This window comes from Globicephala melas, chromosome 4 (genome assembly GCF_963455315.2).
Source record: "Globicephala melas chromosome 4, mGloMel1.2, whole genome shotgun sequence".
Taxonomy (NCBI): Eukaryota; Metazoa; Chordata; class Mammalia; order Artiodactyla; family Delphinidae; genus Globicephala; species Globicephala melas.
In genome coordinates this window covers 25,245,720-25,271,558 of record NC_083317.1, presented here as the reverse complement: position 1 = coordinate 25,271,558, position 25,839 = coordinate 25,245,720, and the positions used below count along the sequence as shown (strand labels likewise).

At 33.7% G+C, this 25,839-nt stretch overlaps 1 protein-coding gene across 2 annotated transcripts in view; it reads right to left on the bottom strand.

The window, feature by feature from the left end:
- Nucleotides 1–9,200, bottom strand: part of TMPRSS15 (transmembrane serine protease 15) — a 130,651-nt gene extending 121,451 nt beyond the window's left edge. For both annotated transcript variants that reach the window (XM_070045390.1, XM_030877793.2), the window contains exons 1-3: nucleotides 9,056–9,200; nucleotides 6,027–6,157; nucleotides 5,675–5,742 (exon numbers count right to left, since the gene is read on the bottom strand). In XM_070045390.1, the coding sequence (XP_069901491.1) occupies nucleotides 5,675–5,742; nucleotides 6,027–6,157; nucleotides 9,056–9,200 (344 nt within the window). The remainder of the gene's footprint in view (nucleotides 1–5,674; nucleotides 5,743–6,026; nucleotides 6,158–9,055) is intronic.
- Between the last annotated feature and the right edge of the window lie 16,639 nt (nucleotides 9,201–25,839).

Below are 25,839 nucleotides of genomic sequence, written 5' to 3'. Positions count from 1 at the left end.
TTTATTTCACAGGTGGAAGAAAGAAATTTAAAGACAATGTTTCTCCAAGAACACAAGATATATCCAGATTAGAACCTGATTTTTCTGAGTTCCACATTAGCATGCTAATCCCTAGGCTAGACCACAGATACTTGTGTCAAATTAAACCAAATCACATGGTATCATGACATTTATTCTTATTTTACTGTTTGAAATAATGAAGAATGTGAATTTGTAATTTTTCATAGATGACTTCTAAGTAGGAATAGGTCTAAAGTAGTTTCACTGATTTCAGAGAAAAATTTTCTATATAGTTTACGAATGCTTGATAGCAAGCTTATAGCAACTAATTTATATCTACTTTTTCTTCTATATTCTTAATATAAAATAAATAAAATATGCCCTGATTTAGAAGGGTAGAAAGAAGACAAGCATAAGTGGATTATTGGGAATTTGTGGGATATTCTGTCTCATGGTCAAGTGTTGGGATTATCTTGCCTACTCGTCTCCGACCGTAACATTAGAGTTCAAGTACATGACCCAAGTCATCTTCTCTTTTACTTCATCGCCTTCTCTGAAATATGCATTTTCAAAGTTTTCTTCACTGGTGATTTGTTTACAGTTTAAAGAATCATAAAAATGAATAAAGTTTGGGCCCACTAGAAATACTGGAGAGATTTTTGCTCTTCTGTCTACATTTCTACTTTGCTACTGTGCTTTTAGGATACAACTGCTTGGGAAACAAACTCTAGCTCTGGTCTTCATTCTGTATCCTTCAGTAAGCTGGGGGTACTCAGGGTTTACTTGGACCCTTAAGAGGCAGACCAAGGAGAACCAGATTTTGCATGGCATGTTTGCTGGTTCTGAAATTTACACATTCACATTGATATCCTTGTGATATCTTTAAGTTAATGAGTTTCTTGAAGGGTTTCATCAACTCCTGAAGAGTTCTTTATGTATCTGTATGTATATATGTCTTGATAAAAACCTATAATAAATGTTTTTTTTTTTTTCCTCCAAGACTATATACAGGATAAAAATGTTCCTGAAAGATCACAGCAGATCAGCATTTCCTCTCGGTAGGATATTCCTTTTTGGTTTCTGTGCTACTATTCAGGTTCATCGTTTAACAGAAGTGATTCCTTTTTATGTAGCTAGCTTTTCATGATTGATGTGAACAGGATTCTCTGATCAATAATTGCACATTTCACCTCTATTAGATATATTATTTTAAAATGTTAGAATGTTTAACTTTCCAATCATCTGATTAAATCAGAGTATCCAAATCTTGTAAATGGCAAGGCTCCTTAGTAACTATTTAGGTCCGGGTTCCCAAATTTACCCGCACATGGAATCACTGCTGTCCTTGATAAAAATAGATTTCATCACAGACACTGTTTTTATCTATTCTTCCACACTTGTTAATTTTTCCATGCTGGCTGGTCTCTAATTTTGTTTGAGAATAACTCTCCATTTTCTCATGGCTTCTCCAACCATTTCTCATGTCAATGATAGTTTTATTCATGGGCATATGATGAGGCCCTGGTCAATGGAACATGAGGGGATGCTGATCGGAAACTTCTTGAAAACTTCTCTATATTTAATCAAATAAAGGTTCATAGTGGACTACTACTCTTCTTTGTTGAATGTTATTATGTATACATGTGATTGCTGGAACTGTCACATCTATGTTGGGACCATGAGGCAAGCTATGATTGACAAGCTAAAGATAGTACAATAAAACAATGAAACCACCTAAATTCTTGATTATATCTCTGTCATTGTTCCACTGAATTAACCTCTGCTGAAACCTCCAGATTTCTTGTGATGTCAGATGGTAAATTCTTGTTGTTTAAGGCACTTTTAGTCACATGTTCTGTTAATTGCAATTAAAAAAATCTTAACTGGCATACAACTCTCAGGCCTCATCCATATTTATTTAAACAGATGCTCAAGAAAAGGGAGATGACTCTATTTTTGCATCTGATGTTGGCCAACATTGCAATTTTATAAATAGGGAGAATGAGACTCAGAGTAATATAGGTAACCTTGCCTAGAGTTATACAGCTTATTAATATCAGAGAGAGAGAAAGGAATAAAACCCAGAACCTCTGTTTCCCTGATGTGTTTTGCTATAGTTCCCATCCCCACCCCACATACCACTGCTATCAACACCATTATGAACTATTTGTCAATAGGAAAGACAATACAACACATTTGCCTAGATGCAGATCCAGGTTTTTATCATCTTACATTGTTACCAGAACTTTATATCTAAAAAGATGCAGAAAATAGCTAGTTGGAATTGGGGGGGGGGGGGAGGATGGATATTTTATTGCCGCCACACTTTGAGAGATAGAAGTTTCCCTCTTCCTGTCCCTTTCCCTTTCTCCCTCCTCCTCCCCGCCACCTGTTCTTTTTCTTCCCATTTTCCCTCATCCTCCATCTCTTCCTCCTCCTCTGCTTCCTCCTTTTCATTGTCTCCTTAACAAACGTCACCCCCCAAAATTCTTAAATGGACAGGGTTCAATATGGTAAAGATAAAGTGAGAGTGAGCAAAGTCCATTAGTTTCTCTGTCTTCAATTTCTAATCTTTACCTCCTTGGTTGCACAGCAGATAGCTTTAATTCTGATGAAATCGGATTTTTCTCTTTGTGTAACTTTCACATATTAAGTTTGACTGACCACTTGCTTTTATTTTATTTGAGTTAGGGAGTAAAAGAGGTAAGGTAATTTTTGTAGAGAGCATACAAATCTGGAATTTTCTTTCACTGAGTTGAAAGTAACTGGATAAGTTCATCCTCAGGCATAAAACATCTTTGTATGAAAGATGTGTTTTCTTACTTGTGAATTATACATTGAATTTAATAATTTATACTTTGCAAGGACAGGAGTGACAGATCCTATATCCACATACAGTTGTATTCTTTAAAATTTGTTTCTTACTCAGAGTAAATGTTGAGATAAGAGAGATATACAGTAAAAATCAGGAAACCCATAATAAACTTTTGTGTTTCATGTAATAAGGAAGCTATATTATGTTAGTAGTTTAATAATGATCTCTATCACTGCTGTGAAATTGAATTTATTTATTAAGGTAATGTGAATTCTTCCTTTAGGGAAAAAAAAAAAAAACAATGGCCATTTTCATTTCAAAGTACTGTTCCAGTGGAATATCTGAGTCTGTTTTTTTTTTGTTTTTAACAGATAAATCCTATCATTATACAGAGAGCCTGTGTGCAATAAATCAAATGTTTCTTATCTCTTATTTTCCTTAATGATACTGATAACCTCTAGGGTTGCTGAGTAAACAAAAGTCTTTCCTTTCCTAACTTGACGACTTATCTGTGCTCAAAGGGCAAAATAAGCTTCATATTGCCATAAAGTGTAAACAGCACTTTATTAGAAGAATCAACTCCTAAATGCTCTTTGAGTCAAAGTGCTTTCCACAAAGCAGAATAATAGAAAGTGTTCCCAGATGAGTGTAAACCATTTGCTTGTCCTGTAGAGTGGCTCTACACACACACACACACACACACACACACACACAACTTAGCAGGGGGAGCAAGATCTGACATTAAATAATATTTTTAAAAGGAAGAAGTGATAGATTAATGACTAAGTTTAGTATTCTGAGTGCTATAACTTGACCATGTACACAAGAATGGGATGTGTATTTCAGTAAAATCAGTAACAAAAAAGGAAATAGGCATTTTAAAGGATCTTTAGATGTATTTTTCACAGTTGGTGTGGCTATTGTTAGTTAGTTGAGAAGTCAGTTATTTCTGTGTCTTGATTTTATCAATTGGAGTTTAAGGTGAAAATAATTTACAAAAGGAATTAGGAGTCTGTCAATTTTTTCTATAAGTGGAATATGTCATTTTAAATATGATTATTTAAAGTAAACCTAAACGTTTGCTTGTTACTTTCTTTCCTGCTTCTGAATTTTTCTCATCCTTTTCTTCTCTGTCTCCCAAAGTACCTACCTGTAATTTATATTACAGACATTTTCATGAAATTCCTTTGCATTGCATCTTTTAAAAACTCACTTCTGATTTAAAAGTAGTTCAGCTACAATGAGGTGAAAGTCTCTCTACACTGATGAAGTATATTATTTGAGAATTGTTATAAAATATGTATCAAGGCTTAGGAACTATATTAGTCTCCTAGGTAGTTTAAAGGAAGGGAAAGAAATAATTCCTTAGCTCAAATAATTTACAGTTTCACATATAGTGATTTTACTATCTAGAGAAACATAAGTTTACTTAATAAATATCAAAGAAAATTCTCGGGTTTTGATAAATCACCAGACCTTATATAAAAGTCTATATTCAGCAAATTTTCCCAATCTAGTAAAAACAAAGTTATCCAGCATGTTGTAAACAAGAGAAGACAAAGAGTTCCATTAGCAAAACTATCCTAATAAACTCTGAACTAGATACTGTGCTTTGCATGGGTTTCACTGGTTAGAGCCTGAGGAAGGCGAGGAAGGACCAGGGTTACCTCTCCTTAAGCAAGGTTTTAGTTCTAAAACCTTTAAGAACTAAATTTGAATTGAAGATTTAATGCAGATCTCCACGGTCAATCCTCTCCAAAACTGCAAAAGAGAAATTGGTTCCACTCATTCCAAAGCAGAGAAATAAAGTGAAATAAAATCTTTCATGCATGGTTTTACGTTCACAGAATAAATACTGAATAAATATTTTAAAACAGTGCTTTGAGGAAAACACACAAACAAAAGAAAATAATAAAAACCTTTCCTGAGAGTTCACCTGTGTCATTATAGCCCTAAAATTAGGCCATGAAAGAGGCTATCAGAGATCATAAGTCCTGGAAAACAGGAGTCAAAGCCTCTGTGTTGTGGATAAGAATGAAGCCAGTAGATGGAGGGAGGGTGGACTGGCTACTGAGACTATGATCTCATGAATATGCAGTGGGATAAAGAATGATAAATATAGATAGATAAGTAGGTGAGAAAGAAGGAAACAGAGTTCTAATTTTTTTTTTTTTGGTATAAAATGAATCTTTGTGCTTTTTTTCATGGTGGCTTCCACTAAGTGGATACATTTTGTTCCAACAAGAAATGGCAAGGCCCAAAGTTTCCTTCTGCCCATTAACTAATTCTGTCATTGTTTTTCTTTTTCTAAACATAATCTCTTTTCCTTTGACTTGACGTCCCTACCTCTATTTGGTCATTGAGAACTAAGGACCCTTTTACTAATGTCAGGACTTTTGTGAAGACCATGTACCAAGTATCTTTGGTGCCAGGCTTTCAGGTTCAATTAGTCTTTCTATAAAGTGAGATTAGTCTTTCTATAAAGTGAGGCTCACTGCATTCTCCAATGACCTGGAGTACCCTATGGCTTCTATTTGATATAGGTTAAATGTCAAGACTCCTAGGCATCTGTATGCAGTCAACCTCAGCCTTCTCCATGTGTCTCTGAAAGATTTTGCACTTAGGAGAGAGAATCATGTTAATATGAGATAAATTATCTAGCATTATTATTATTATTTGTTACAAATATAAAAGTTTATACTATGCCACTTTTCTCAATCCTCCTGGAAAATGTTGAAAATTCAAAATGTTCCATTTTCTCCTAAAAATAGTGACACTCTTTTACAAATATTAACAAAAAGATCACTATTTTGTGATCCTGTGCTTTCTATCTATAGAAAAATTTTGAACTATACTTACTCAAATTGTAAAACTCTTGAGTTTTTATATTCATTTTTCAGATTACTTGATTGAAAGATATCATCTATCTAAAAAAAGAAAAGGTTAAGAAAAGGCATATTAAATTTAAGATTTTGTTTAAAATTTTAAACAAAGTAATCTTTATATTCTACTTAGAACTGTATTGGAGTGATTTCCTTCTCTGTGATGATGGGTCTCATACATTTAAGTATGAGTAAATGTAAATGTAAGTACCTTTACATTTATTGACTAATTTTTTTCAAAGAGAACAAGATCTATGTATCTTTTGGCAAGTGGTTAGCGAAACTATGTTATGAAATTTTAAACTAGTTGAGGAAAGAAGGTCTCTTACCATTTGCTGAATGTCAAAAGCAAGAACTTTGAAATCCACTGAGAGTTTGTCTTGCAAATTAGGATTATATGTAACTCCGGATGTTATTGTCAATGTCCCTCTGGCTTCATGACTTTTTCCAAATGCTGCATCTAGATGAATTAATAAGAAACAAAACACTGAAAATGTGAATAATGAATAAGAGAAAATATGCACATTCCGGTTAAGACATAGAAGTAAAGTTCTTGCTTAATGTGCTGGCCCTGGAGTTCTTGATTTTTTTCTTTGCAGTCTTCGCGTTTCATCACCAGCTGTTTTTTATTTTTTAACTTATATTTTTAGCTATCTAGTTGTTTTAAAAGATTGAATATTAAACTTCTTCTTCTCTATCCCATTATTTTTTTTTTCTTTTCTTTGAAGTCTAACCAACTCTCCAAGCTTCCAAGTTTTGTTTGGTTTTTGTTTCTTTGTCATTGAGATTTCTGTTAGAAGATACAGGGATGATCAACTTCCACCAATCATGGGAACTGATTCAGGGAAACATATGAGAAGTGGACCATTAAAAGTTTTGTAGTTACTTTCAGATACTTCTTGAACACCTGGCATCAAGGGACACTGTTCATTTTCTACATGTGGATTGCTGTGAAGATTTCAGTGTGTGTATTACTTTGGAGCATAGTTTTGAAACTATTTCTCTCATTCTAATAATTATAAAATTGGCATGTATGACCTTTTGCCATTAGATGGAGACTGTCATTACTGGAGAAGTTATTGAGAATGCTGCAGAAAATTTATTATCTCAATATGAAACAATATAAGAAAAAAGCTAACAAACTGAATACAAACATGGGAAATAAAATGTGCCACTAAGGCCAGTACAATCCCATTATGAGATTATTTTCTTTGCATATATATTTATATTTAAAATGAATTGCTTCAGGTGAAACTCACACAATGATGAAATCATTAGTAAATGTAATAATAATGATGCATTGACCTGGTATGAGAAGATGTTATTTCTTCTTTTCCCAGATGGGGAAATTTGGGCTTAGATTCACTAAGAAAATTTCCCAATGTGATAAAAGTGACAGATCTGGAATTTAGAAAAAGGATTGACTGACTTCAGAACCCAAGATCTGTCATATATTGACACAAATCTCCTAGTCCAGAAGGAACTGTAGAATTATTACTTTAAACAATAAACTTGCACTTCGTCTATACAGTTACCATTGCATAATTGATGTAACATTATTAGTACTATTTCATTTGTTTTTTAAATATTCAAAATAACATTTAGACTTGCATATTTAAAAGTGAAAGGCAAAGAAAGACTGAGGAACTGTCATGGATTAGAGGAGACTAAGGAAACATGATAACTAAACCCAGTGTTGGAATCTGCACTGGATCCTGAACAGGTAAAGACCTTAGTGGTAAAACTGGTGAAAGTTGAATAAAGTGTTTGGTTCAGTTAATAACATTGTAACAATGTTAATTTCTTGGTTGTGACAATTATACTATGTGTGTACTAGATATTGACATTAGGGGAAGCTGGATGAATGTCTACAATTTTTGCAACTTTTTAAAAGTCTACAATGGTTTCCAATAAAAAGTGTTAAGAGTATATAAAAGTAAAAGTATGTACTGAAAGTAGAATGTCTTATATCCTCTAGTGTTCTATTATTGCCTATCTCAAATCCCTTCTTATATTCAGTTGTTCACAATTAAATCATATTTATTTATAAATATTTATTTTTTTATTTTTCTGGTAAAATAACTAACTTTTGTATTTTTATTGAGCATCAAGGCTTCCAATAGACTTCCAAATAATTACATATCCTTGAAGTTATTCACAGTATTTAAGTAAGACCAAAGCAGCCTCTTTTCTAAAAGTCTCAGTGAATTTCTATAATTTATTAAATTGTTCTTTTAATTATATAAAATATCACAAGCTTTCTTTCTCTTTAAAATATATTCCTGTATGTAGCTATAGTAGTTAAATAAACCAGAAATTATATGGGACTTATTTTATAAAACTATAAATCATATTTATTACATTCTAATTTACTTATTTACTAAGGGAAAATAACTAACTCAAAGGCTGAGCATTTTGTTTTCTTGGTAAAACCCAAATCACTCACATATAAAAGGTTTTGCCCTGAGAGTTTTCAGAAGGAATTAATATGCCTATATATAATTCATCATTTTTTTAAAAAATGTGAAAATGTTCTCAGAAAAAATAAATCTAATACCCAAGTTTCTGCTATGCTGCCATTTTTAAAAAATTATCTTAGAAATGAATAAATGGTAAAGAAGAGCACAAGTTCTAAAGTTGGACTGTCTAGTTTGCACCACCTGGCAATGTTGCAAATTTAAGCAAGTTACCTAAATTCTCTGTCTCTGATTTTTCACCTATAAAAGGAGGGTAATAATAAAAACTAACTCATAGGTTTGTTGTAACAAGATAATACAATTGGAGATCTTTTAAAAGCAGTTGGTACAGGTAATTTAGCTCTAAATAAGAATTACCTTTTCTTTTTTCTTTCTGTCAATCACAAATTGCTACTCAGGCAACTTGAGATCTTTATAAATCCACAATTACATTCAAGTTGCCTTATACTGTTGCAATTCAAATTGTTGTACTAATAAGAGAATAAACATATAATTCTCTAGAAATAAACAATATTTTTTCTTTAACTTGGCCTACTTATCTTCTTCTATGGTCAACAATGTTTGAATAGGTTTATGACTTAAATTCTATCAGAACAGACCCACAGGCTATGAACCTACTTTATTATATGTTGGAACTGAGAACATTATCATTTTCTGTTTTAAAAACTTAGTCTCATGTTTGAATCCTGAATTAAAATCCGAATTATATATCATGTTAAAAAAATTCTATGAAGTAAACTACGGTGAAGCATCTGGATGCAATATAAACACCTTGCCATGAAAGCACAGCAATGCATACAATATGCTGGCAGGATTCTGGAGATTAAAGTGTATACATTCATCTGAGAGCACTTTTCTGTAGCCAGGTCTATATGACTTACCTCTTTCTGATCCCCTGATTGACAGCCAGGCCACTGCAATTAACCCAACACAGAGCACCACCAATATGGCAAAGAGAGCTGCAAACATGACTTCATAGGTGCTGAGAGAATGGCGCCTTGAGGGTACACTTCGCTTTGAGCCCATCTTTGGTTTTTGAAGGTTTGCTACTCTAAGGGCTCTGAGAGAGCATAGAAGCTTCACCAGCTGAAGAGCACAAGCTCTCCAGTTTTCCAAGAAGACTTGTCTAACAAATCTACACTAGTCTTACTAGTTAGTGTAAATGAGTTGTGTATGTCCCTTTGGCAACATTATGTCTCTATACATTAAGTAGCTTTAAAAGTGCAGTTAATGTTTAAAAAGATATTAGTGAGTACAGAGAAGCTTAGAGTTGTAAATGTTAATCACCTGAACAGGCCAGTTGTCAGTGTGAATGATGTTAACTGCATGTTGTAAACAAAAATGATACTTTATCATTTTGAGAACTGGTAGAAGAAATATGAAATTCATGGTAGTCAAATTAATCATTGGGCACATGCACATGATATTTGTAAAGAGTCCCTAACAGATCAACCTTCCACCCTCTGACTCAAGTCATTATTAAGGCATTTTTTCCTGTTTTATGTAGGTGTAGACATTCTAAAGATAAATTTTAAGCACATGTGTGTGTATGTGTATATATATATATATAAAGCTAATATATATATTAATACTTAATCTCTCTTCCCACCCTCCCTATATCCCACTTTCTCTCTCTTTTTCTGTATCTCTGTATACATATATATATATATATTTTTTTTCTTATTGAAACAATCACAAATTTTGTAATCTTCATTACGTCACCCATGTGAAGTTATGCAGTGTAAGGGAGTATTGATCTAACCTAAAGGAAAGTCCACTGAAACAAGGCTTCATATGCCCACTTTTTATGGCCTCATGTAGTTATCAATGAACAGGAGTAGCAGCTGTGAGAGGAATTAAGCATTTTTTTTTCTATTTTAAGAAAGTATTCTGGGTGGGGAAGACATTACTCACTTGTCCAGGACTTTATCTTTTTAAAAATGCCAATAGGGCTTCCCTGGTGGTGCAGTGGTTGAGAGTCCGCCTGCCGATGCAGGGGACACGGGTTCGTGCCCCGGTCTGGGAAGATCCCACATGCCGCAGAGCGGCTGGGCCCGTGAGCCATGGCCGCTGAGCCTGCGCGTCCGGAGCCTGTGCTCCGCAACGAGAGAGGCCATAATAGTGAGAGGCCCGCATACCGAAAAAAAAAAAAAAAAAAAGCCAATAAAAACAAGAGGACATGTTGAAAATTCCACACTCATAACTGTGGTTATGGGAAAACCAGGACTGTTCTCTGATAATTAAAGTACAGTTTATCATGGGAACTTCCACACTTTGAATAACAATGAGTTTAGAATTAAAAATTAATAAATAAAACCAAACCTGTTCTGAAGTAAACCAATTTACCTCTTGTTTTGGCAAGTAAAACTGGCCAGAGATAAGGAAGTACTAGGTCAGAGGTTAATGTGCTGAAATTGTGGCATTTTATAATTGGCTAAAATAAGCAAGAGCCATGTTTGTTTTTTCTTCACTCTTGAAGGAAAAGAACCACATGTTGCTCTCTGAAAGCCTTGCTGGTAAAAAGTGAAATATAAATAAATAAAGGTATGTCATGGAATGTATTTATATTTTTTATTTAACTGAATTACTACTAACTGTATTCTTAATCCCTTTAAAATACACATGAAATGAGAGACATCACTGGTGGAGTTGGGAGAGCTTTATCTTATTTATATCCTAGTAATAGGTGAGACCCTCCCATACAATAGGAGCCTGGAGAATGACACTTGAATTTGGGGAGCCAAGAATATGGAAGTACAATGACTGTTTTCTTCATTATAGCTGATGCAGGTGCAGCATATTTGCTTTCAGGAAATCGAGTAGAACTTTGTTTTATTTTGACTTTATATAAGGGAAGGAGAATATAACAAAATGAGTTCACATACTATGTTCCAAGCACAGGACAATAATATATTAAACATAAGATTGAAAATAAAAAATATATATACTTATGTTCAGAAATGAAATCAGCATTCATATTATAAATTTTCCTTAAATTATATGTTTTAAGTGATTATACTTAATATGTTCAAATAAATGAGTGGAATAATAGCTTTCCTTTAAAAAGGCATTAATTTATAAAGGACAGAATGAAATAAAACAAACAGGTTAATGTGAAAAACGGACAAATCATATGTCCTGAAATTGAAAAATTTACTAAAATAAAATGGAACTTGGCATATCATATAACAAAACTCATTAAGCAGTTATAATAATAAAGAGTGCGTGGTATTGGTCCAGGGGTAGAAAAATATCTCAGTAGAATAAAGATCCCACAAACATCCTGATTCATATGTGGAAACTTCACATGTCAAAAAGATAGTCTTACCAATACGTCAGACAAGGATGGCTATTCAAGAAATGATGCTGGGTCAGCAGGTTAGTCATCTCAGGATAAATAAAATTAGATCCTTATCTCACATCATGAAGAAAAATAAATTCCAGGTGGGTTAAATATACAGAAAAACTGCAAAAAAAAGTTTGAAGAAAATGTAGGAATATGTCCTCCTGATGTGGGATACTAAAGGAGTTTTTAAAAAAGAATAAACATTTTTAATTTTATTAAAAAATAAAAGGATGAACTAGGTAGAAGAATATTGATAAATTTAGCCAATAATAACACTGAGTGATTTTTAAACAAAAGATATAAAAAGAAAGTAAAAACAAGACACAAAACGGACTGTTTCCTTTTTTTTTTCTTTTCTTTTTTTACTGTGTATGATTTTGTTTGGCTACAACAGAACAGAAGTGCAGCAAAGATTTTTGTATGAGTTTCTAAAATTTATTTGTAAGGTAATCCATGGAAAGTCCATGAAATGAGTTGGAAAGTGAAAAGTGGGGAAAATAAAGCCAATAAAAGTATGTAATCAAGCCAGAAACTACCATAGTCTCAGGAACATAATCCTGCTGGGGACTGCTGCATGAGACAGAGAGAAAAGTCCTCAGGATTACCACAATTAATGGGCAAGGAAGCAGGGATGTTTATTAATCAAATAGCCTTGCTCACTGGTACAGAGTAGCTTATGGGGCTTTAACTCTCCTACTTTCAGCTTACCCTGTGTGTGCGTACAACATTCATGAAACTCTGCCCTCAGCTTGCAGAGATGAAGAGAGCCTATGTGATAAGTACCCTTATAGTTTACAACTGAAAAATATTTTCCATAATTCATGGAGAATTTCTACTAATTAATACATAAAAGACAAACAGCAGGCAATTAACAAAAACACAAACCCAAACAAACAATACGGAAATAAAACATGATCACACAAGTGTCTATAGGTTCTCACTTTTAGTAGATGGTCAACTTCAGTAGTAATTATGGAATTCCAATTAAAATAAAAAATGAAATATTACTGACCTCAAATATACTAGCAACAATTAACATCCTTAGCATTACTAAGCAGTGGCATTCATCGCTTGTGAGAAAGAAAATTCAAATAATCGTATAGAAGAGCAATTTGCTAATATCTATCAAAACTAAATATGCATATATAATTTGACCCCTGAATTAGTCTACTAACTATACATCCTAGAGAAACTCTAACAGTTGCAGGCTATGAGATGATATTCGTTACAACACTATTTTAAGCCCCACAAAATAGAGAGAAAACTTGTGTCCATCAATAGGAAAATGATTTGTACTTTTTAAATAATAAAGTATTATACACAAGTTAAAAGTGTACAAACTGGAGCTCTATGTACCAGCTTGGAAATAATAAACAAACTTTTACACAAAGAAACAAGCTATACCCCAGGATCTGGCCCTGTCCATCATCAGATAGTTGATAGATAGATAGATATATAAATGATAGATAGATAGATAGATGATAGATAGATAGAGCATTCTGTCCAAAAGCAGCAGAATACACATTCTTTTCAAGTGACATGGAACATTCCCCAGGATAGATCACATGCTAGGCCACAAAACAAGTCTCATTAAATTTAGGAAGATTGAAATCATATCAAGCATCTTTTCTGACCACAGTACTATGAGACTGGAAATCAACTACTATGTTGTACACCTGAAGCTAACATAATATTGTAAGTCAATTATATTTCAATAAAAAATAAGAAACAAGCTGCAGAAGAATATATTCAGTGTTACACTATTTAAAGTCAAAATAGAAAATAATTTGTTTAGTAATGCAGTTATATGTAATAAAAGTTTACATGGGAATGGTAAATAAAAACTTCAGTATCATGATTACTTCTAGGTAGGGATGGGATTGGATAGTATGGGAATGGAATACCAACCAAGGGGACTTCAACTGTATTTGAATTGTGTCAGCTCTCTTAAAATTTTTGAAATAAATTAGTGAACCATATTAACTTGACAGAGTTAGATGATTAAGACATATGAGTTAATAGTTTTCTGCATTCTTCTATTATATATATATATTCTTCACTTTATATATATATAAAGGGAAAGGGAAAGCATATGATTGATGTCTCTGTGTATTAGTTTCATCTTTATTAAATAACAAGTAAATTTGAAAAAACTTTATGCATAGAACTTTCTACTTTGAGAAACGTGGAAGTCACAGAACCAGCCCCCTTAAGTCAGTCATTGAATATTTATAGGAGAGTAAAATACTTATTTTAAACATATATTTAAAAACAACCATATAAGTTAAAATGATCTAGATGAAGTAGAAACAAATAAGTAAGAACAAATATCTGGTATGGTCAATGAAGAGAATATGTAGCTCTGGATAGGTCAGCATCATTAATACTCATAATGAAGCTTTCAGTGAGGAAATCAAAATCGTGACAAGTTCAGTGATGGGAATGACACATTCCAGTTAAGTGAATAATGAAGTAGGAAGATACTTGAAGATAGTGAAAAATGGAGTAGGTAGAGCCAATATTGAACTTTTGGAGACTCCTAGGGGAGATTATATGTATTTTAGCCTATAATGAATGAAAGGATAAGAATTGGAAACTAAGAAAATTAAGAGTGTATAAGCTCTTGTTAATATTAGTGAAGCATAAGGACCAGAGAGTTAAGAATCATGGTGCATAACATAGTCCATTCATTTGCTCAGCATGATTTTATACTCTGACTGCCCTATGTAGCTGTAGTAACTGCAAACAATCTCTAAAGATTAAGGCCCTGAGCATTTATAAAACATTTCTTCCACTATTCAGCATAATGTGAGAAACTCCCAATAGCTTTCATCTTTTAATAAATTCCTGTGACTGGGTTGTTATTGGACACATTTCTTGAATAAAAACTAAATTAAAAAAAAAACAAGAAAATCAATATTACTCATCAATAATACTTTTGGATATTCTACAGATGATATTTTTCTCTGGAAATGTGTCCAAATACTCCAGTGTAGTCAGTCAATTAACACTTAGGTGACTCCTATGATTCCTGGTTCAAGGATGACAGAGCTGTATGAAATACACATCTGCTTGACTCCAAGGCTGGTATGTTTTTCTTTGACTTTTCATATAATTTCGACACAGTATTCTAAAACCTAATTGATAAGTCTTTTTATATTTAGGTGTTACAAGGGACAGTAATCTTTCTTTGTGAAATATCTGAGGACTTTGATAAACATCTTATGGGGTGAAAAAAAGAGTAGGTCTTTAAATATTGTTAGACATCTTTGTCAATGAGGATCCTTAGATACTGTAATTCTAGATCACTAGGTATTATTTTTTATAGTTTTGACACTTGAAGAAAAATTTGATGGGATGTAAAATTGTGGTGCCATATCATCTTTCCCTCAGAAGCTTGTAGGTATTCCTCTGCTATTCTCTGACGCCAAGTATTGAACTAGCCTTCTTTTATGACTTTCTTTCATCTTCTGATTGCATGTGCATCATCATTGTCGGCCAGTTTTTCTGTGTGTGCTATTTTTAGGGCTGATGGATTCTATATATTCCTTGAGTTTATTCATACGTGAGAAACCTTCCTCTTTCTTTTATACTTGAATGATACTTTTCTGGGGATTATATGCATTATGTTTATTTTTTTTCCTTGGAATTCTGAAGATATTTTTCTAATATTGTCTTTCTGACACAGAACATAATTGGGAAAATGTCTAAAGCAAACTCCATATCTTACTTCTCTATGTGACATGTTTTATATCTGCTTGATTGCCTAGAGAATTCTTGTTTCATACATGAGGTTCAATAGTAAATAATTTGGCATTGATAATTCTGAATTGAGTTTTCTTGGAATGTTGTGTACCTTTCTCAGTTTCCACTTTATTTAAAAATTAGCCTTCCTTTATTAAAGTTTTGAAATTGTTTGTTGTTCAATCTACTAGATGTCTTACTGGGGGTTGGAGTCCAATTTTTTTTAGGTTGGATTCTCTTAGTTATTTCTTTATATTATTTATACATTTCTCCAATTGTTACCATATCTGTAACTCCCTTATACATTTTAATTATATACGATATTCAACTCTGGGTTTTTTGTTTTCTGTTGTTTGTAATTTATTGTTAGTTTGTATCATGCTGCTGATTCAGATTGCAATTGGTTTTTTAAATCATAATCTTTCTCTTTTAACTACTTTTGTGTTTTATTATTTTATTATTGTCTTGAACTTATTTTCTTATTAACTTATTTTATAATAAATAGTACTGTAGAAAACTTTCCTTTTGTTGAATTTGCTTCTAGAATCAAAGTTTTGGGCAACATTTTATAAACTAGTCTCTTCCCCTCTCCCTTCCCTCCTTCCTTCTTTCCTTCTGAGGTATATTTGCATGGCTGCCTTGCTATTACTTTTTGTTTGGTTCATGCTTTATTTAGTTCTCTTAGGCTCTTTCCCATGGCTTTCCCATAGAGTGGGTGAATTCTCCGTGCTTTTGTATGAACAACAGTTTGAGGAATGCATATGATCTGCTTTTTTACTTTTTGTAAACTGAGGGTTTGGGGAAAGGTGTTGAGAGAGGAGAAGTAACCCATAGGAGGTTATATACCCCCTTTGTATGATGGCTCATATTCCTTTCTCTCTTCTACAATTTTACTGAACACCCTGTCAAAAGGTTCCTTTGTACTAATGTGGGTTTTTTTTTTTTGTTTGTGAATGTGTGTGAGGTACAACTGTGCTGCATACTCTTTCTTACAAATTGATGAATAGCACTGAGAGATCACAAGGCCCTGTGGTTTTCTGCCTGTCTCCACTTAGATACCCTAGCATCATTAGCTACTAGGGGTTGCTAGTCTTGAGATATTTTCTCTTTTCTCAGGCGCTGACTCACCAATTTGACCTGCTTTTCTACAAATTGCAGGATATTGATGAAAATTAGAACTTTTCTGGAGTTCTTTTCAGCAATACTGGTGGAGAGGATAGGGTTTATAGATGACTGATAGATAAAAGAGCCATGTTGAGTTTCATAATATTCTTGTATTGGATATAGTTTTTACCATGAACTTTGTTGTTTTTTCTTTGTTTTGTTTCTGTTTTTTTTTTTTTTTTTTTTTTTTTTTTTTTGCCCCTGCTGGTGAATTTTGGCTAGCTTATAACTGGTTTATAAGTCATTCAATTAGGTTCTTGAGAAGGATGCTTTAATCTTCAGCTTCAATTCAGACTTTACACAAAAGTCCATCCAATGTAATTTCTGACCTAAAGACTATTTCAAGTTTATTCAACTAAACTATACCTAAAAATTAGTTTAGATGTCATACCAAAGCTTCCTGGCTCTGAAAAAATTTGAGTACACAATATTACTTAGTTCATTTAGGGATAATGTTTTCAGGTGAATACTAGTTTACTAACGGATACATACATGAAAACTGAAAATGAAGAGAATAAAAATCCTTTCAATTTATAGTAATCTCTTGCATCGTTTAACAGTCCGATCAAACAGGAGTTGGATTCCTGTACTACTTTTAGGTTGACGATAAAAAGAAATCCTTTAAAGTTGTTACACATTGAAATATTCTGTTTAAATTGCAAAACTGCATCTCTTGAATTAGTAAAAAATGTATTTGCCATTCAAAGAAGGTGGTGTGACGTGAAAAATGCACTAGTCCTATAGACAGTACACCCACCTTTACATATAGACATGGACCTTGCCTATGCAACCTGGGGCATTTCACTAAACCTCTTATTGAGCTGCAGTTTTCTCATCTGGAGGACAAAGTTATTGATCTTAAAATCACTTTCATTTCTAAAATTTCCTGAGTTTATGATTTTTATGGTCCCTTCCAAAGGAAAGTATATAATTTATGTCTCTTCACATTAAAAAGTCTTTGTTTCCCAGATTTCTTTCAGAGAATCACCTAAAAATCACCTGTGTGAGACAAGGTCTTTTCAAACATTTTCTTAAGATCTTTTCCTTCATCTCTCCCACTGACCTTTCAGTCTCAGTGCAGCTTTTTTTTATCCTTCTCTTGTCTGACTACAGTGAAATCATATTTACTTTCCCTTTGCTGATGCAAATTATGCTTCCCCTTTCTTCATCCTTTGTTCCTGCTCTACACGTGGCTTCTTACCTTGCCATATGAAAGTCACTCTCACCAAGCATATCTCTCCAATCTATTTGATTATGAAACTTTTGAATCAAAGGTATTATACCTGGACATGCTGAACTGCATAGCACTTAACTGTTCCCAAAGAGAACTCTATTCATGGCAGTATTCAAAAATAGACCTGTACTTCAGGAAAGAAAAATGAGCTAGGCTGGGAGGGATTGTTTTTTTTCTTGTAGGGGTTACCACACTTTTTATAGCATCTTAGTTGGTTAGTAGGGAGCTTTGAAAAAATATCAGTATGTTCTTCCCTGTCACCTGCTAGTTTAGGTCATTTTCAAAGAAACGCCCTATGTATCCAGAATCCTAACCAATTCACACCCCCATGATTTTATATTATTGTGGTGGCCACATCTGTAGCTCAGGCTGGATTTATCATCTCACCATGCTACTTTTGAACTTTAATCATCTTAGTGCCTGGAGGTCAAAAGATTTTTTGATATTGAAAGGGAGTCTGCCTACTTGTCAAATTTTCTCAGTGCTTTTTATCTAATTGCCCTGTTATCATCACCAAAGTCTTTGGTCAAGCTATACTTTTTCCACAGAACAAATTTTCCACATTAACTTGCTAAAGCAGTTTTCACTGTCATGTCATTAAAACAGTTTCAGAAAGCTCATCGTCTTTTCTTTTCTAACTGAAAGAATAAAGATAAGATCAAATTAAGAGACCATCTAGTTAAGGAAACTAAAGTTTTCAGCTTTGATCCAGACGTCAAAATTCCCACATAAAATTTTGCACTTCACTTTATGACTATGTCTTTTTAGATATCACCCAAATAAACCCTTTTGGTAATATTGTTTACTAGGTAAATGCATAGTTTCTTTACATGAATTTTGTTTACTTCTCCTTTATTATTGAGTGTCAGTTCCTAGATGGAAGTGGCCAGATATGTAGTGAGCTTTTGCTTAAATAATGTAATGTATTCAGAATTATGTGTTTAATGAATGTTTCTTGCTGCTACTGCTGAGTTGGGACTACTGACATTAAAAATAAAATAAAATAACTTGCTACTGCAAGTTGCTGTTAAGTCATTATTTTAGGGTGGCAAAGTCAATGACAGAGGCATGAGTTTGGTGAAGTTGGTTAGACATAAGGAATTAAGTAGGGTACATATATGTTAATTGAGATTTCTTACACTAGGTCATTGGAGAGATTACATAAAACTAAGAAAAAATTTATATAAACATAACTGTGGTGGAGATCACTCTTTCCCTCTTTTCATTCTCCCTCATCCTTTTAGAGATGGAACTCCCTGAGTTTTACCTGTGAGCCATGAACAACAGCTTTCTTTCAGTTTAGATGTGGCCTTGTGATTAATTTCAGGAGAGTGGGGTATGAGAGAAAGTTATATGTGCAACTTCTGGATCATCTCTTTAAGGAGCTTTGCTATATTTTTTTTTCTTTCTTCCTGAAGCCTATAAAATGGGGAAAAGTAGTGGTCTTGGAAGCTACTTGTGAATGGCAGAGCCAGACACATGCCCTGGCCCTTTATATCTGTGCTAATATGTGAGAGGAAAACAAACATCTGTGTTATTTAATCAACCTATTACTTCTTTACTTCACTTTTATAATAAACTTTAACTATGGGTTTTGATGAGGAATTTAAATATAATTCATGATGCACTTTTAAAAGATTAAAAAAATATCTTTAGAAAGTGCTCACTTGTTTATTTGAAAGTAGAAATTCTTTAATTGCTATATTTTAATAACATTTTTCTTTTCAATGAGTGAGTGTTCCAGTGTAGGAATGTATTAGTTCTGAACTTAATAGACTGCCGTTAGAATATTAATTATGATATCATGTCTATTTTTTCTTAGTTTCTTTAAAAATTTTTTCTAATTCTTATGATTTTACAGTATTTATACTCCATTGTAACCTTCAATTTTCCAGGATATCCTAGATTAAAATTCAGATCATCCTAAACATCTTTTGGACAGTGGACATGTGTGGATGTACTGTTAACATAAGGCATTTGTTTTGAGAGCTCAGTTTGCTATCTCCCTGGTCTGCAATGGTGTCTAAAGGACATTCGATCCCTATGATTTATCTATACCATTAACAAAGTGGAGATGGTATTCTTTAGTTTGTGAAGTTCTAATATTTAGCCAAAATGTGAAATCCTTTGATAAAGTCACAAACTATTTGCAGCATATTCTAAAGCATTTTAAAAATGTCTTCTTGTTGGTTTTGACTTTAAAATATCCAGAGCTTTTGACTTTATCTCTTGCTATTGGACATGATAAGCTCATTCATTCAAGAATATACACATTTATATCCTGCTGATACCTTGAATGTACTTATCTACTGTGGACACATTTTCTGTGATCTTCATTTTGCTTTAATGAGGTTTTAAGACATTAGTTCTGAAGACAAAGCCTGCTCATACCAGGTTAATTTGAAATAAGCCATGCCAGTCAACTTTCTATCTCTTTGAAGATAATGGTAAAATGATCATATCAATTTACATTTTGATTAATTGTAGGATTAATGTTTTTGTGTGAGGTAGCAGTTTGAAGTGAGTGGATATAAAATAAACTGTAATCAAAAAATCGTGTTGATTGTAACATTTCAGACAAATTTTACATAAAATGCCTTGAAAAATAGTTTCAAGATTTTGGACATGTAAACCTAATCACCATTTATTTGACACTTCTGCTTTAAAATTTTTTACCTCTTTTCACCAAAAATACGATATTAAAGATTCAATCAAAAAGTCTCCACTTTGTGAAGATAAGGGAAAAATAAACCATTCCAACACCTTACATAATCCTACTGTCATCTCCCTTATACAAAAATTTTGCCAGAGCAAATAAGCAAGTGCAATGACAGCTTGACGGAGGTCTCTGAAGATAATGAATAAACAGAGATGTTACAGAGAGATTCCCAAACATAGTTATGTAGTTAAAATGTGCAATTAAACCATGGAATGCAATTAAAATAGCTACCGCATTTCTTTTCAAGAGAAGACTACTAAAAAGTACGCTACTTTAGAAACATTTTAAGATTCCTACTACTAAGTTAGTATCTACATTGAACAAGATTTGTTATGTTCACACTTCAATTAAATTCAAACTCAATAACCCTGTGATAAAAAAAGACGGCAACTCTCTCAGATGTCTGTATCCTCTAGGTGTTTCTGATCTAGAAAATAAACTCTTCAGTGCAATGATCCAAATAGATTGTCAGGAACTAATCTTGCTCAATGTGAATTGATCCATATTATGAAAATAATGACAGCAACATGGATGGACCTAGAGACTGCCATACTGAGTGAAGTAAGTCAGACACAGAAAGACAAATTATCATATGATATCATTTATATGTGGAATCTAAAAAAATGGTACAAATGAATCTATTTACAAAACAGAAATAGAGTCACAGATGTAGAAAACAAACTTATGGTTACCAGGGGATAAGGGAGAGGAGGGATAAATTGTGAGGTTGGAATTGACATATACACACTACTATATATAAAATAGATAACTGATAAGAACCTACCGTATAGCACAGGGAACTCTGCTCAATACTCTGTAATGGCTTATATGAGAAAAGAATCTAAAAAAAAAAAAGAGTAAATGTATGTATAAGTATAAATGATTCACTTTGCTGTACACCTGAAACTAACACAATATTGTAAATCAACTACACTCCAATGAAAATTTAAAAAAAAAGAAAAGAATGAGGAGAATGTTGTCATCATAAACAGCTTTATGTATCAGTCAGAACTGCAGCCTACACACATATAAACACACATGCACACAGACTCACATGACAACACACACATAAGCACATATACACATGCACCTGCACACAATCATACACACATACATACACACACTCAGAATCGCATACACATTCACACAATAACAAGCACACGTATATTCACACATACACAAACATAATTGGAATATAATTGCCAAAAATGCTGTATCCATTTCAAAAGGAACCTGTTAGAAAGAATTGAAAAGCCAACCTTCCCCTAGCAGGGTTGTTGGGAGAAGTTGAGCTTGCTTAGCAATTTAAGAAAAACAGTCACTTTGCATCCTGGTCTCTCTCTTTAGCTAAAAGGTAACTACACATGTTATTCATACCTTCTCTCCATCTCTCCTAAACACACCATCCTCTCTGGTTTCATTTCATCCATTAATTTCTTTAATATTTGGTACCAGCTGGCAGACAATATCCAAAAGAGAGGGTCTAAAGGATACGCTGCTTCTGTGAATTATGCATGAGGGAGTTAAGTCTGTTATTCTGAAAAGTGTCCTCCTGTGCTCTTTCCTGCATCTCTTATTTTTATCTGCTGTGACCAGCTGGAATGATGTCATTTTGCAGCCAGTGAAGTAGACTCAATGATTTTATAGTCACATAGGTAGAAATGACAGTGGTCACAAGTTTGTGAGAGTGGAATTATCTGCCTGTATACATCAGCTGGCTGGGCTATAACTTTAAACTTGAGTCAACCTTCCTGTGCTTCGGGGTTGCCATATGCGTGACCTCTTGTTAATACAAAGAAAATGGCACCCTCTCAATAATTATAAAAAATACATATAGCTGTATTCTTGTTCACAGGAGAGAATACTCTCATTTAAGTACTTCAAAATAAACCTGACCAATCTCTGCTAGAAAACATTGTTGAAATTGGAACCACCAGGGAAAGAAAATAGACTGACTATGGGCTGTTTATTGAGTGTATACTATAAACACTAGATCTATGCCAAAACAACAGAATTCGCACCATTTGTAATTGTAGAGGACTGTATCATTTAAAAAATATTATTTATACTACCCTAGTAGGAAAGTATCCCTCTCTGCTCCACTGACATCAAGATTGACCATGACTTTTGCTGCGTTCCTCCCTGCAAGTAGAAAATACATGCTGTCATGTTATGATTTTTTGGACTAATGAAATATGAGTAAAAACAAGTCATTATTTTTCCCCTGTGCAATGAGAAAAGCAATTGCCCAGATAGGGCTGCTCTGTCAACCTCTGACCAAAATTGGGCATGCAACGTGGGCAAGAAATGGATGTTTGTTGTGTGTCACTGAGACTTGAGAGTCATTTTCTAATGCTGCATAACTTAGCCTATACTGACTGATACAGTAATAGTGGAGGTATGTATATGTAAATAGGAGGCTTTTCTTTCCTAAACGCCAGTCTAAAAGTCAAAATCTAAAGTTCCCTTCTTGATTTTGCTAATAACATTATCTTAAACAACTTAAGTAAGTTGTTTGAGTTTTAGTTTCTGCATTTATACAATGAATGGTTTAGACGAGAAATGTTAGCCAGCTTTAGCATCATGAAGTCAACGGTAAGAGCAACCTTAAACAACATTGCTAAAGTCACCATTTGTCTTATTTCAGGCTGCTACAACAGAATACCATAGACTGGGTGGCTTATAAACAATAGAAATTTATTTCTGACAATTCTGGAGTCTGAAGTCTGAGCTCAGGGTCTCAGCATGATCAGGTTATGGTGAGGACCCCCTTCTGGTTGCAGATGGCCATTTTCTCATTGTATCCTCATGTGGCAGAAGAGGCAAGAGAGCAATCTGGGGTCTCATTTTTAAGTGCGCTAATCCCATTCATGAGAGCTTCACCTCATGATCTAATCATCTCCCAAAGACCCCCCACCTCCTAATAATGTCACATTGGGAGCTAGGATTTCAATATATGAATTTTGGAGGAACACAAACATTTAGTCCTTAACACCATTATCTAGCTTTTCTGTAATCTCTTTCCTTTCTTTATTTTTTTGTTAGGTAATTGGAAGGCACTTTGTGGTTGCATAGAATACTAACTCAATCACCAACAGTAGCTTGCACATATTAAAACTCATATATCACCTAAAACAACTAGTAATTTGATTTAGTGATATTGTTATCCTTTATGACACCATACTGGATTAAACTGTGTAATATATAACAAGCACACTTGATCTTGCTGTTGTATGAAACCAGCTTTTGATCTCTGATTTCCTGTTAAGTACAAATAGCATGGCCAGGCCTGGGCACTGAGGAATATACTGCCAATGGGGTGCACCATGTAGATGTCACTCTGGGTCTTAGTTACATTAGAGACATCACTGCAGTGAGTCCCAGCAATATATAATCAAAGAGTTTCCTGGTGTGTGGGCTTTCTTTCTCCCCCGAGAGGTATATAGAGAGGATGTGAAGAGGTTATATCTTTACCATTCAAAATTTAGTCTCTGAAAAATATCTGGAAGCTTGTTAGAAATGCAAAATCTCACCAGAATAATTTACCAAGAATCTCTATTTTAACAAGATGCCCAGGTGACTTATATGCATATTGAAGTTCTAAAAGCACAGACTTTTCAAAGAATAAGCTGCATGAGAAACTCAGAAATTCTCTTTTTAACTGTTATTTTAAACATCTGACTTGGGACCACTATACCATTGAATACCATACCACTAATATTGGGAAATGCTATGTACTAATAGTTGTGAACATTGAGAATATTAATACTAACAAATACCAATTTGGGGAAACAGCACTAATGTAGGATTACTGTGACCTGCAATGATATAAAAATGTGCAGTATATTAAACGTTTCAAATAGGCTTTTGGTCTTTGCGTAGAAGAATCTGGAATTTTATGTTCCAAGACCTTGGTCACAGTTTTCATTGCTCCATCCTGATTGTGAAGGGATGGCATTGCTTTGTAAAAAACATTGACTTTGAGTCCTCCTTCTTTAGTTCAAATCTTGGCTTCTTGTTACTAACTGTAAAACTGTGGATAGTTTTTACTTAATTTCCCTGTCAGTTTCCTCATCAATATAATGGGTATAATAATTGTCTAACTATTAAGAGAAAACTTCAGAAAAAGTTCTCCTTTGAGACCATATATTCTTATGCCTGGTCAGATAACAATTTTCCCTTTTGTAGGGTTCTATTCAAATTCTACCTAGTGTTTTAATTTAGGGATGCCAGAGGTCAGCACTCTCTTGTTAGATAACTACACAATTTCATTAAAGAAAAATAGATAACATATGCAATTTCCATACTTTGTTTGGGGATTGTGCTTTCACTATATTGAATGTATTTCTCCTTAATCTATTTATGGAATAGTTTGCTCCTTTGTTTAAGGTCTGAATAACATTTTTCTGATATCAAATTCTGCCCAGAAAGATAATGGATTAAGTCTCATGGAGACTGTAAGTACATTTCTTCGTATGTTTTAAGTTCAACATTCACTGCCCCAAGAAAAATTATTGTTGACACATCTCTTCAGTTATGTCCACTGAAAATTATAATGCCAGCTTTGAACAAAAGACTTCTCACACTATTGTTGTTTCTGCCTTCAGGCAGAGGGCTGAAAGCAACGTACTACCCTTAATAGACAATAAAGGGAAGATGAAACCCTTGGAGTCTTGATATTTTGTTGTATTATGATTTTTAAAAATCACAGTATGGTCTAACTCAGAGAAGAAACATGTCATTTGGGAACAGATCTTTATTTCATGTGATTATTTTTTAAATAGAGTAAAATGAGATAAAGCACAAAGATAATTTCTTACATTTAATGGTCATTTACTACACTATGTGTCATTCTAGGAACTTTACATGTGTATTTTATTTTATTTAATTCTTATAATAACACTGTGGGTTAGGTGCTACTATTATTCCCACTTGAGAGGTGTGGAAACTGAGGCACAGAACATTTGAGTAACTAGCCTAAGGTATTAAAGCCAATAAACACCAGATTCAGGAAATAGATTCAAGTAGTCTAGGTCTAAACAGTAAACTCAGTGGTTTCACATGTGTAAATTTAGGTAAATTAACTTGATTTTTCAAATGCCCTTCTCTGTAGGGTTCTAGGCCAGGCTGGCCCCAAAAGAAATGAGTGAGATTTGGAAGGTGGACGTGAAACAGTAGCTAGTAAACTAGGAGGCTGGTGCCATGGCTCTAGGCATAACTGTGGATTTCACATTGTTGCTGATTGGCTAGCTCATCTCAGCATGGGGCTGCAGCCAGCACAGAGTTCCTTCTGGTTCTTTAAGCTGTGGGTCAAGCTCCTTTGCAGTGCCAAGGTGAAGGGTCCCTGCTTCTTCTGCAGGTCACTTAAGGCTACACGTTGCATTAGAAACAATAAGAAAAGCAATGAATGACAGGTATGGGTTTTAGTTTATCTTTGTGGGTTTCGGTTTGTCCTCAC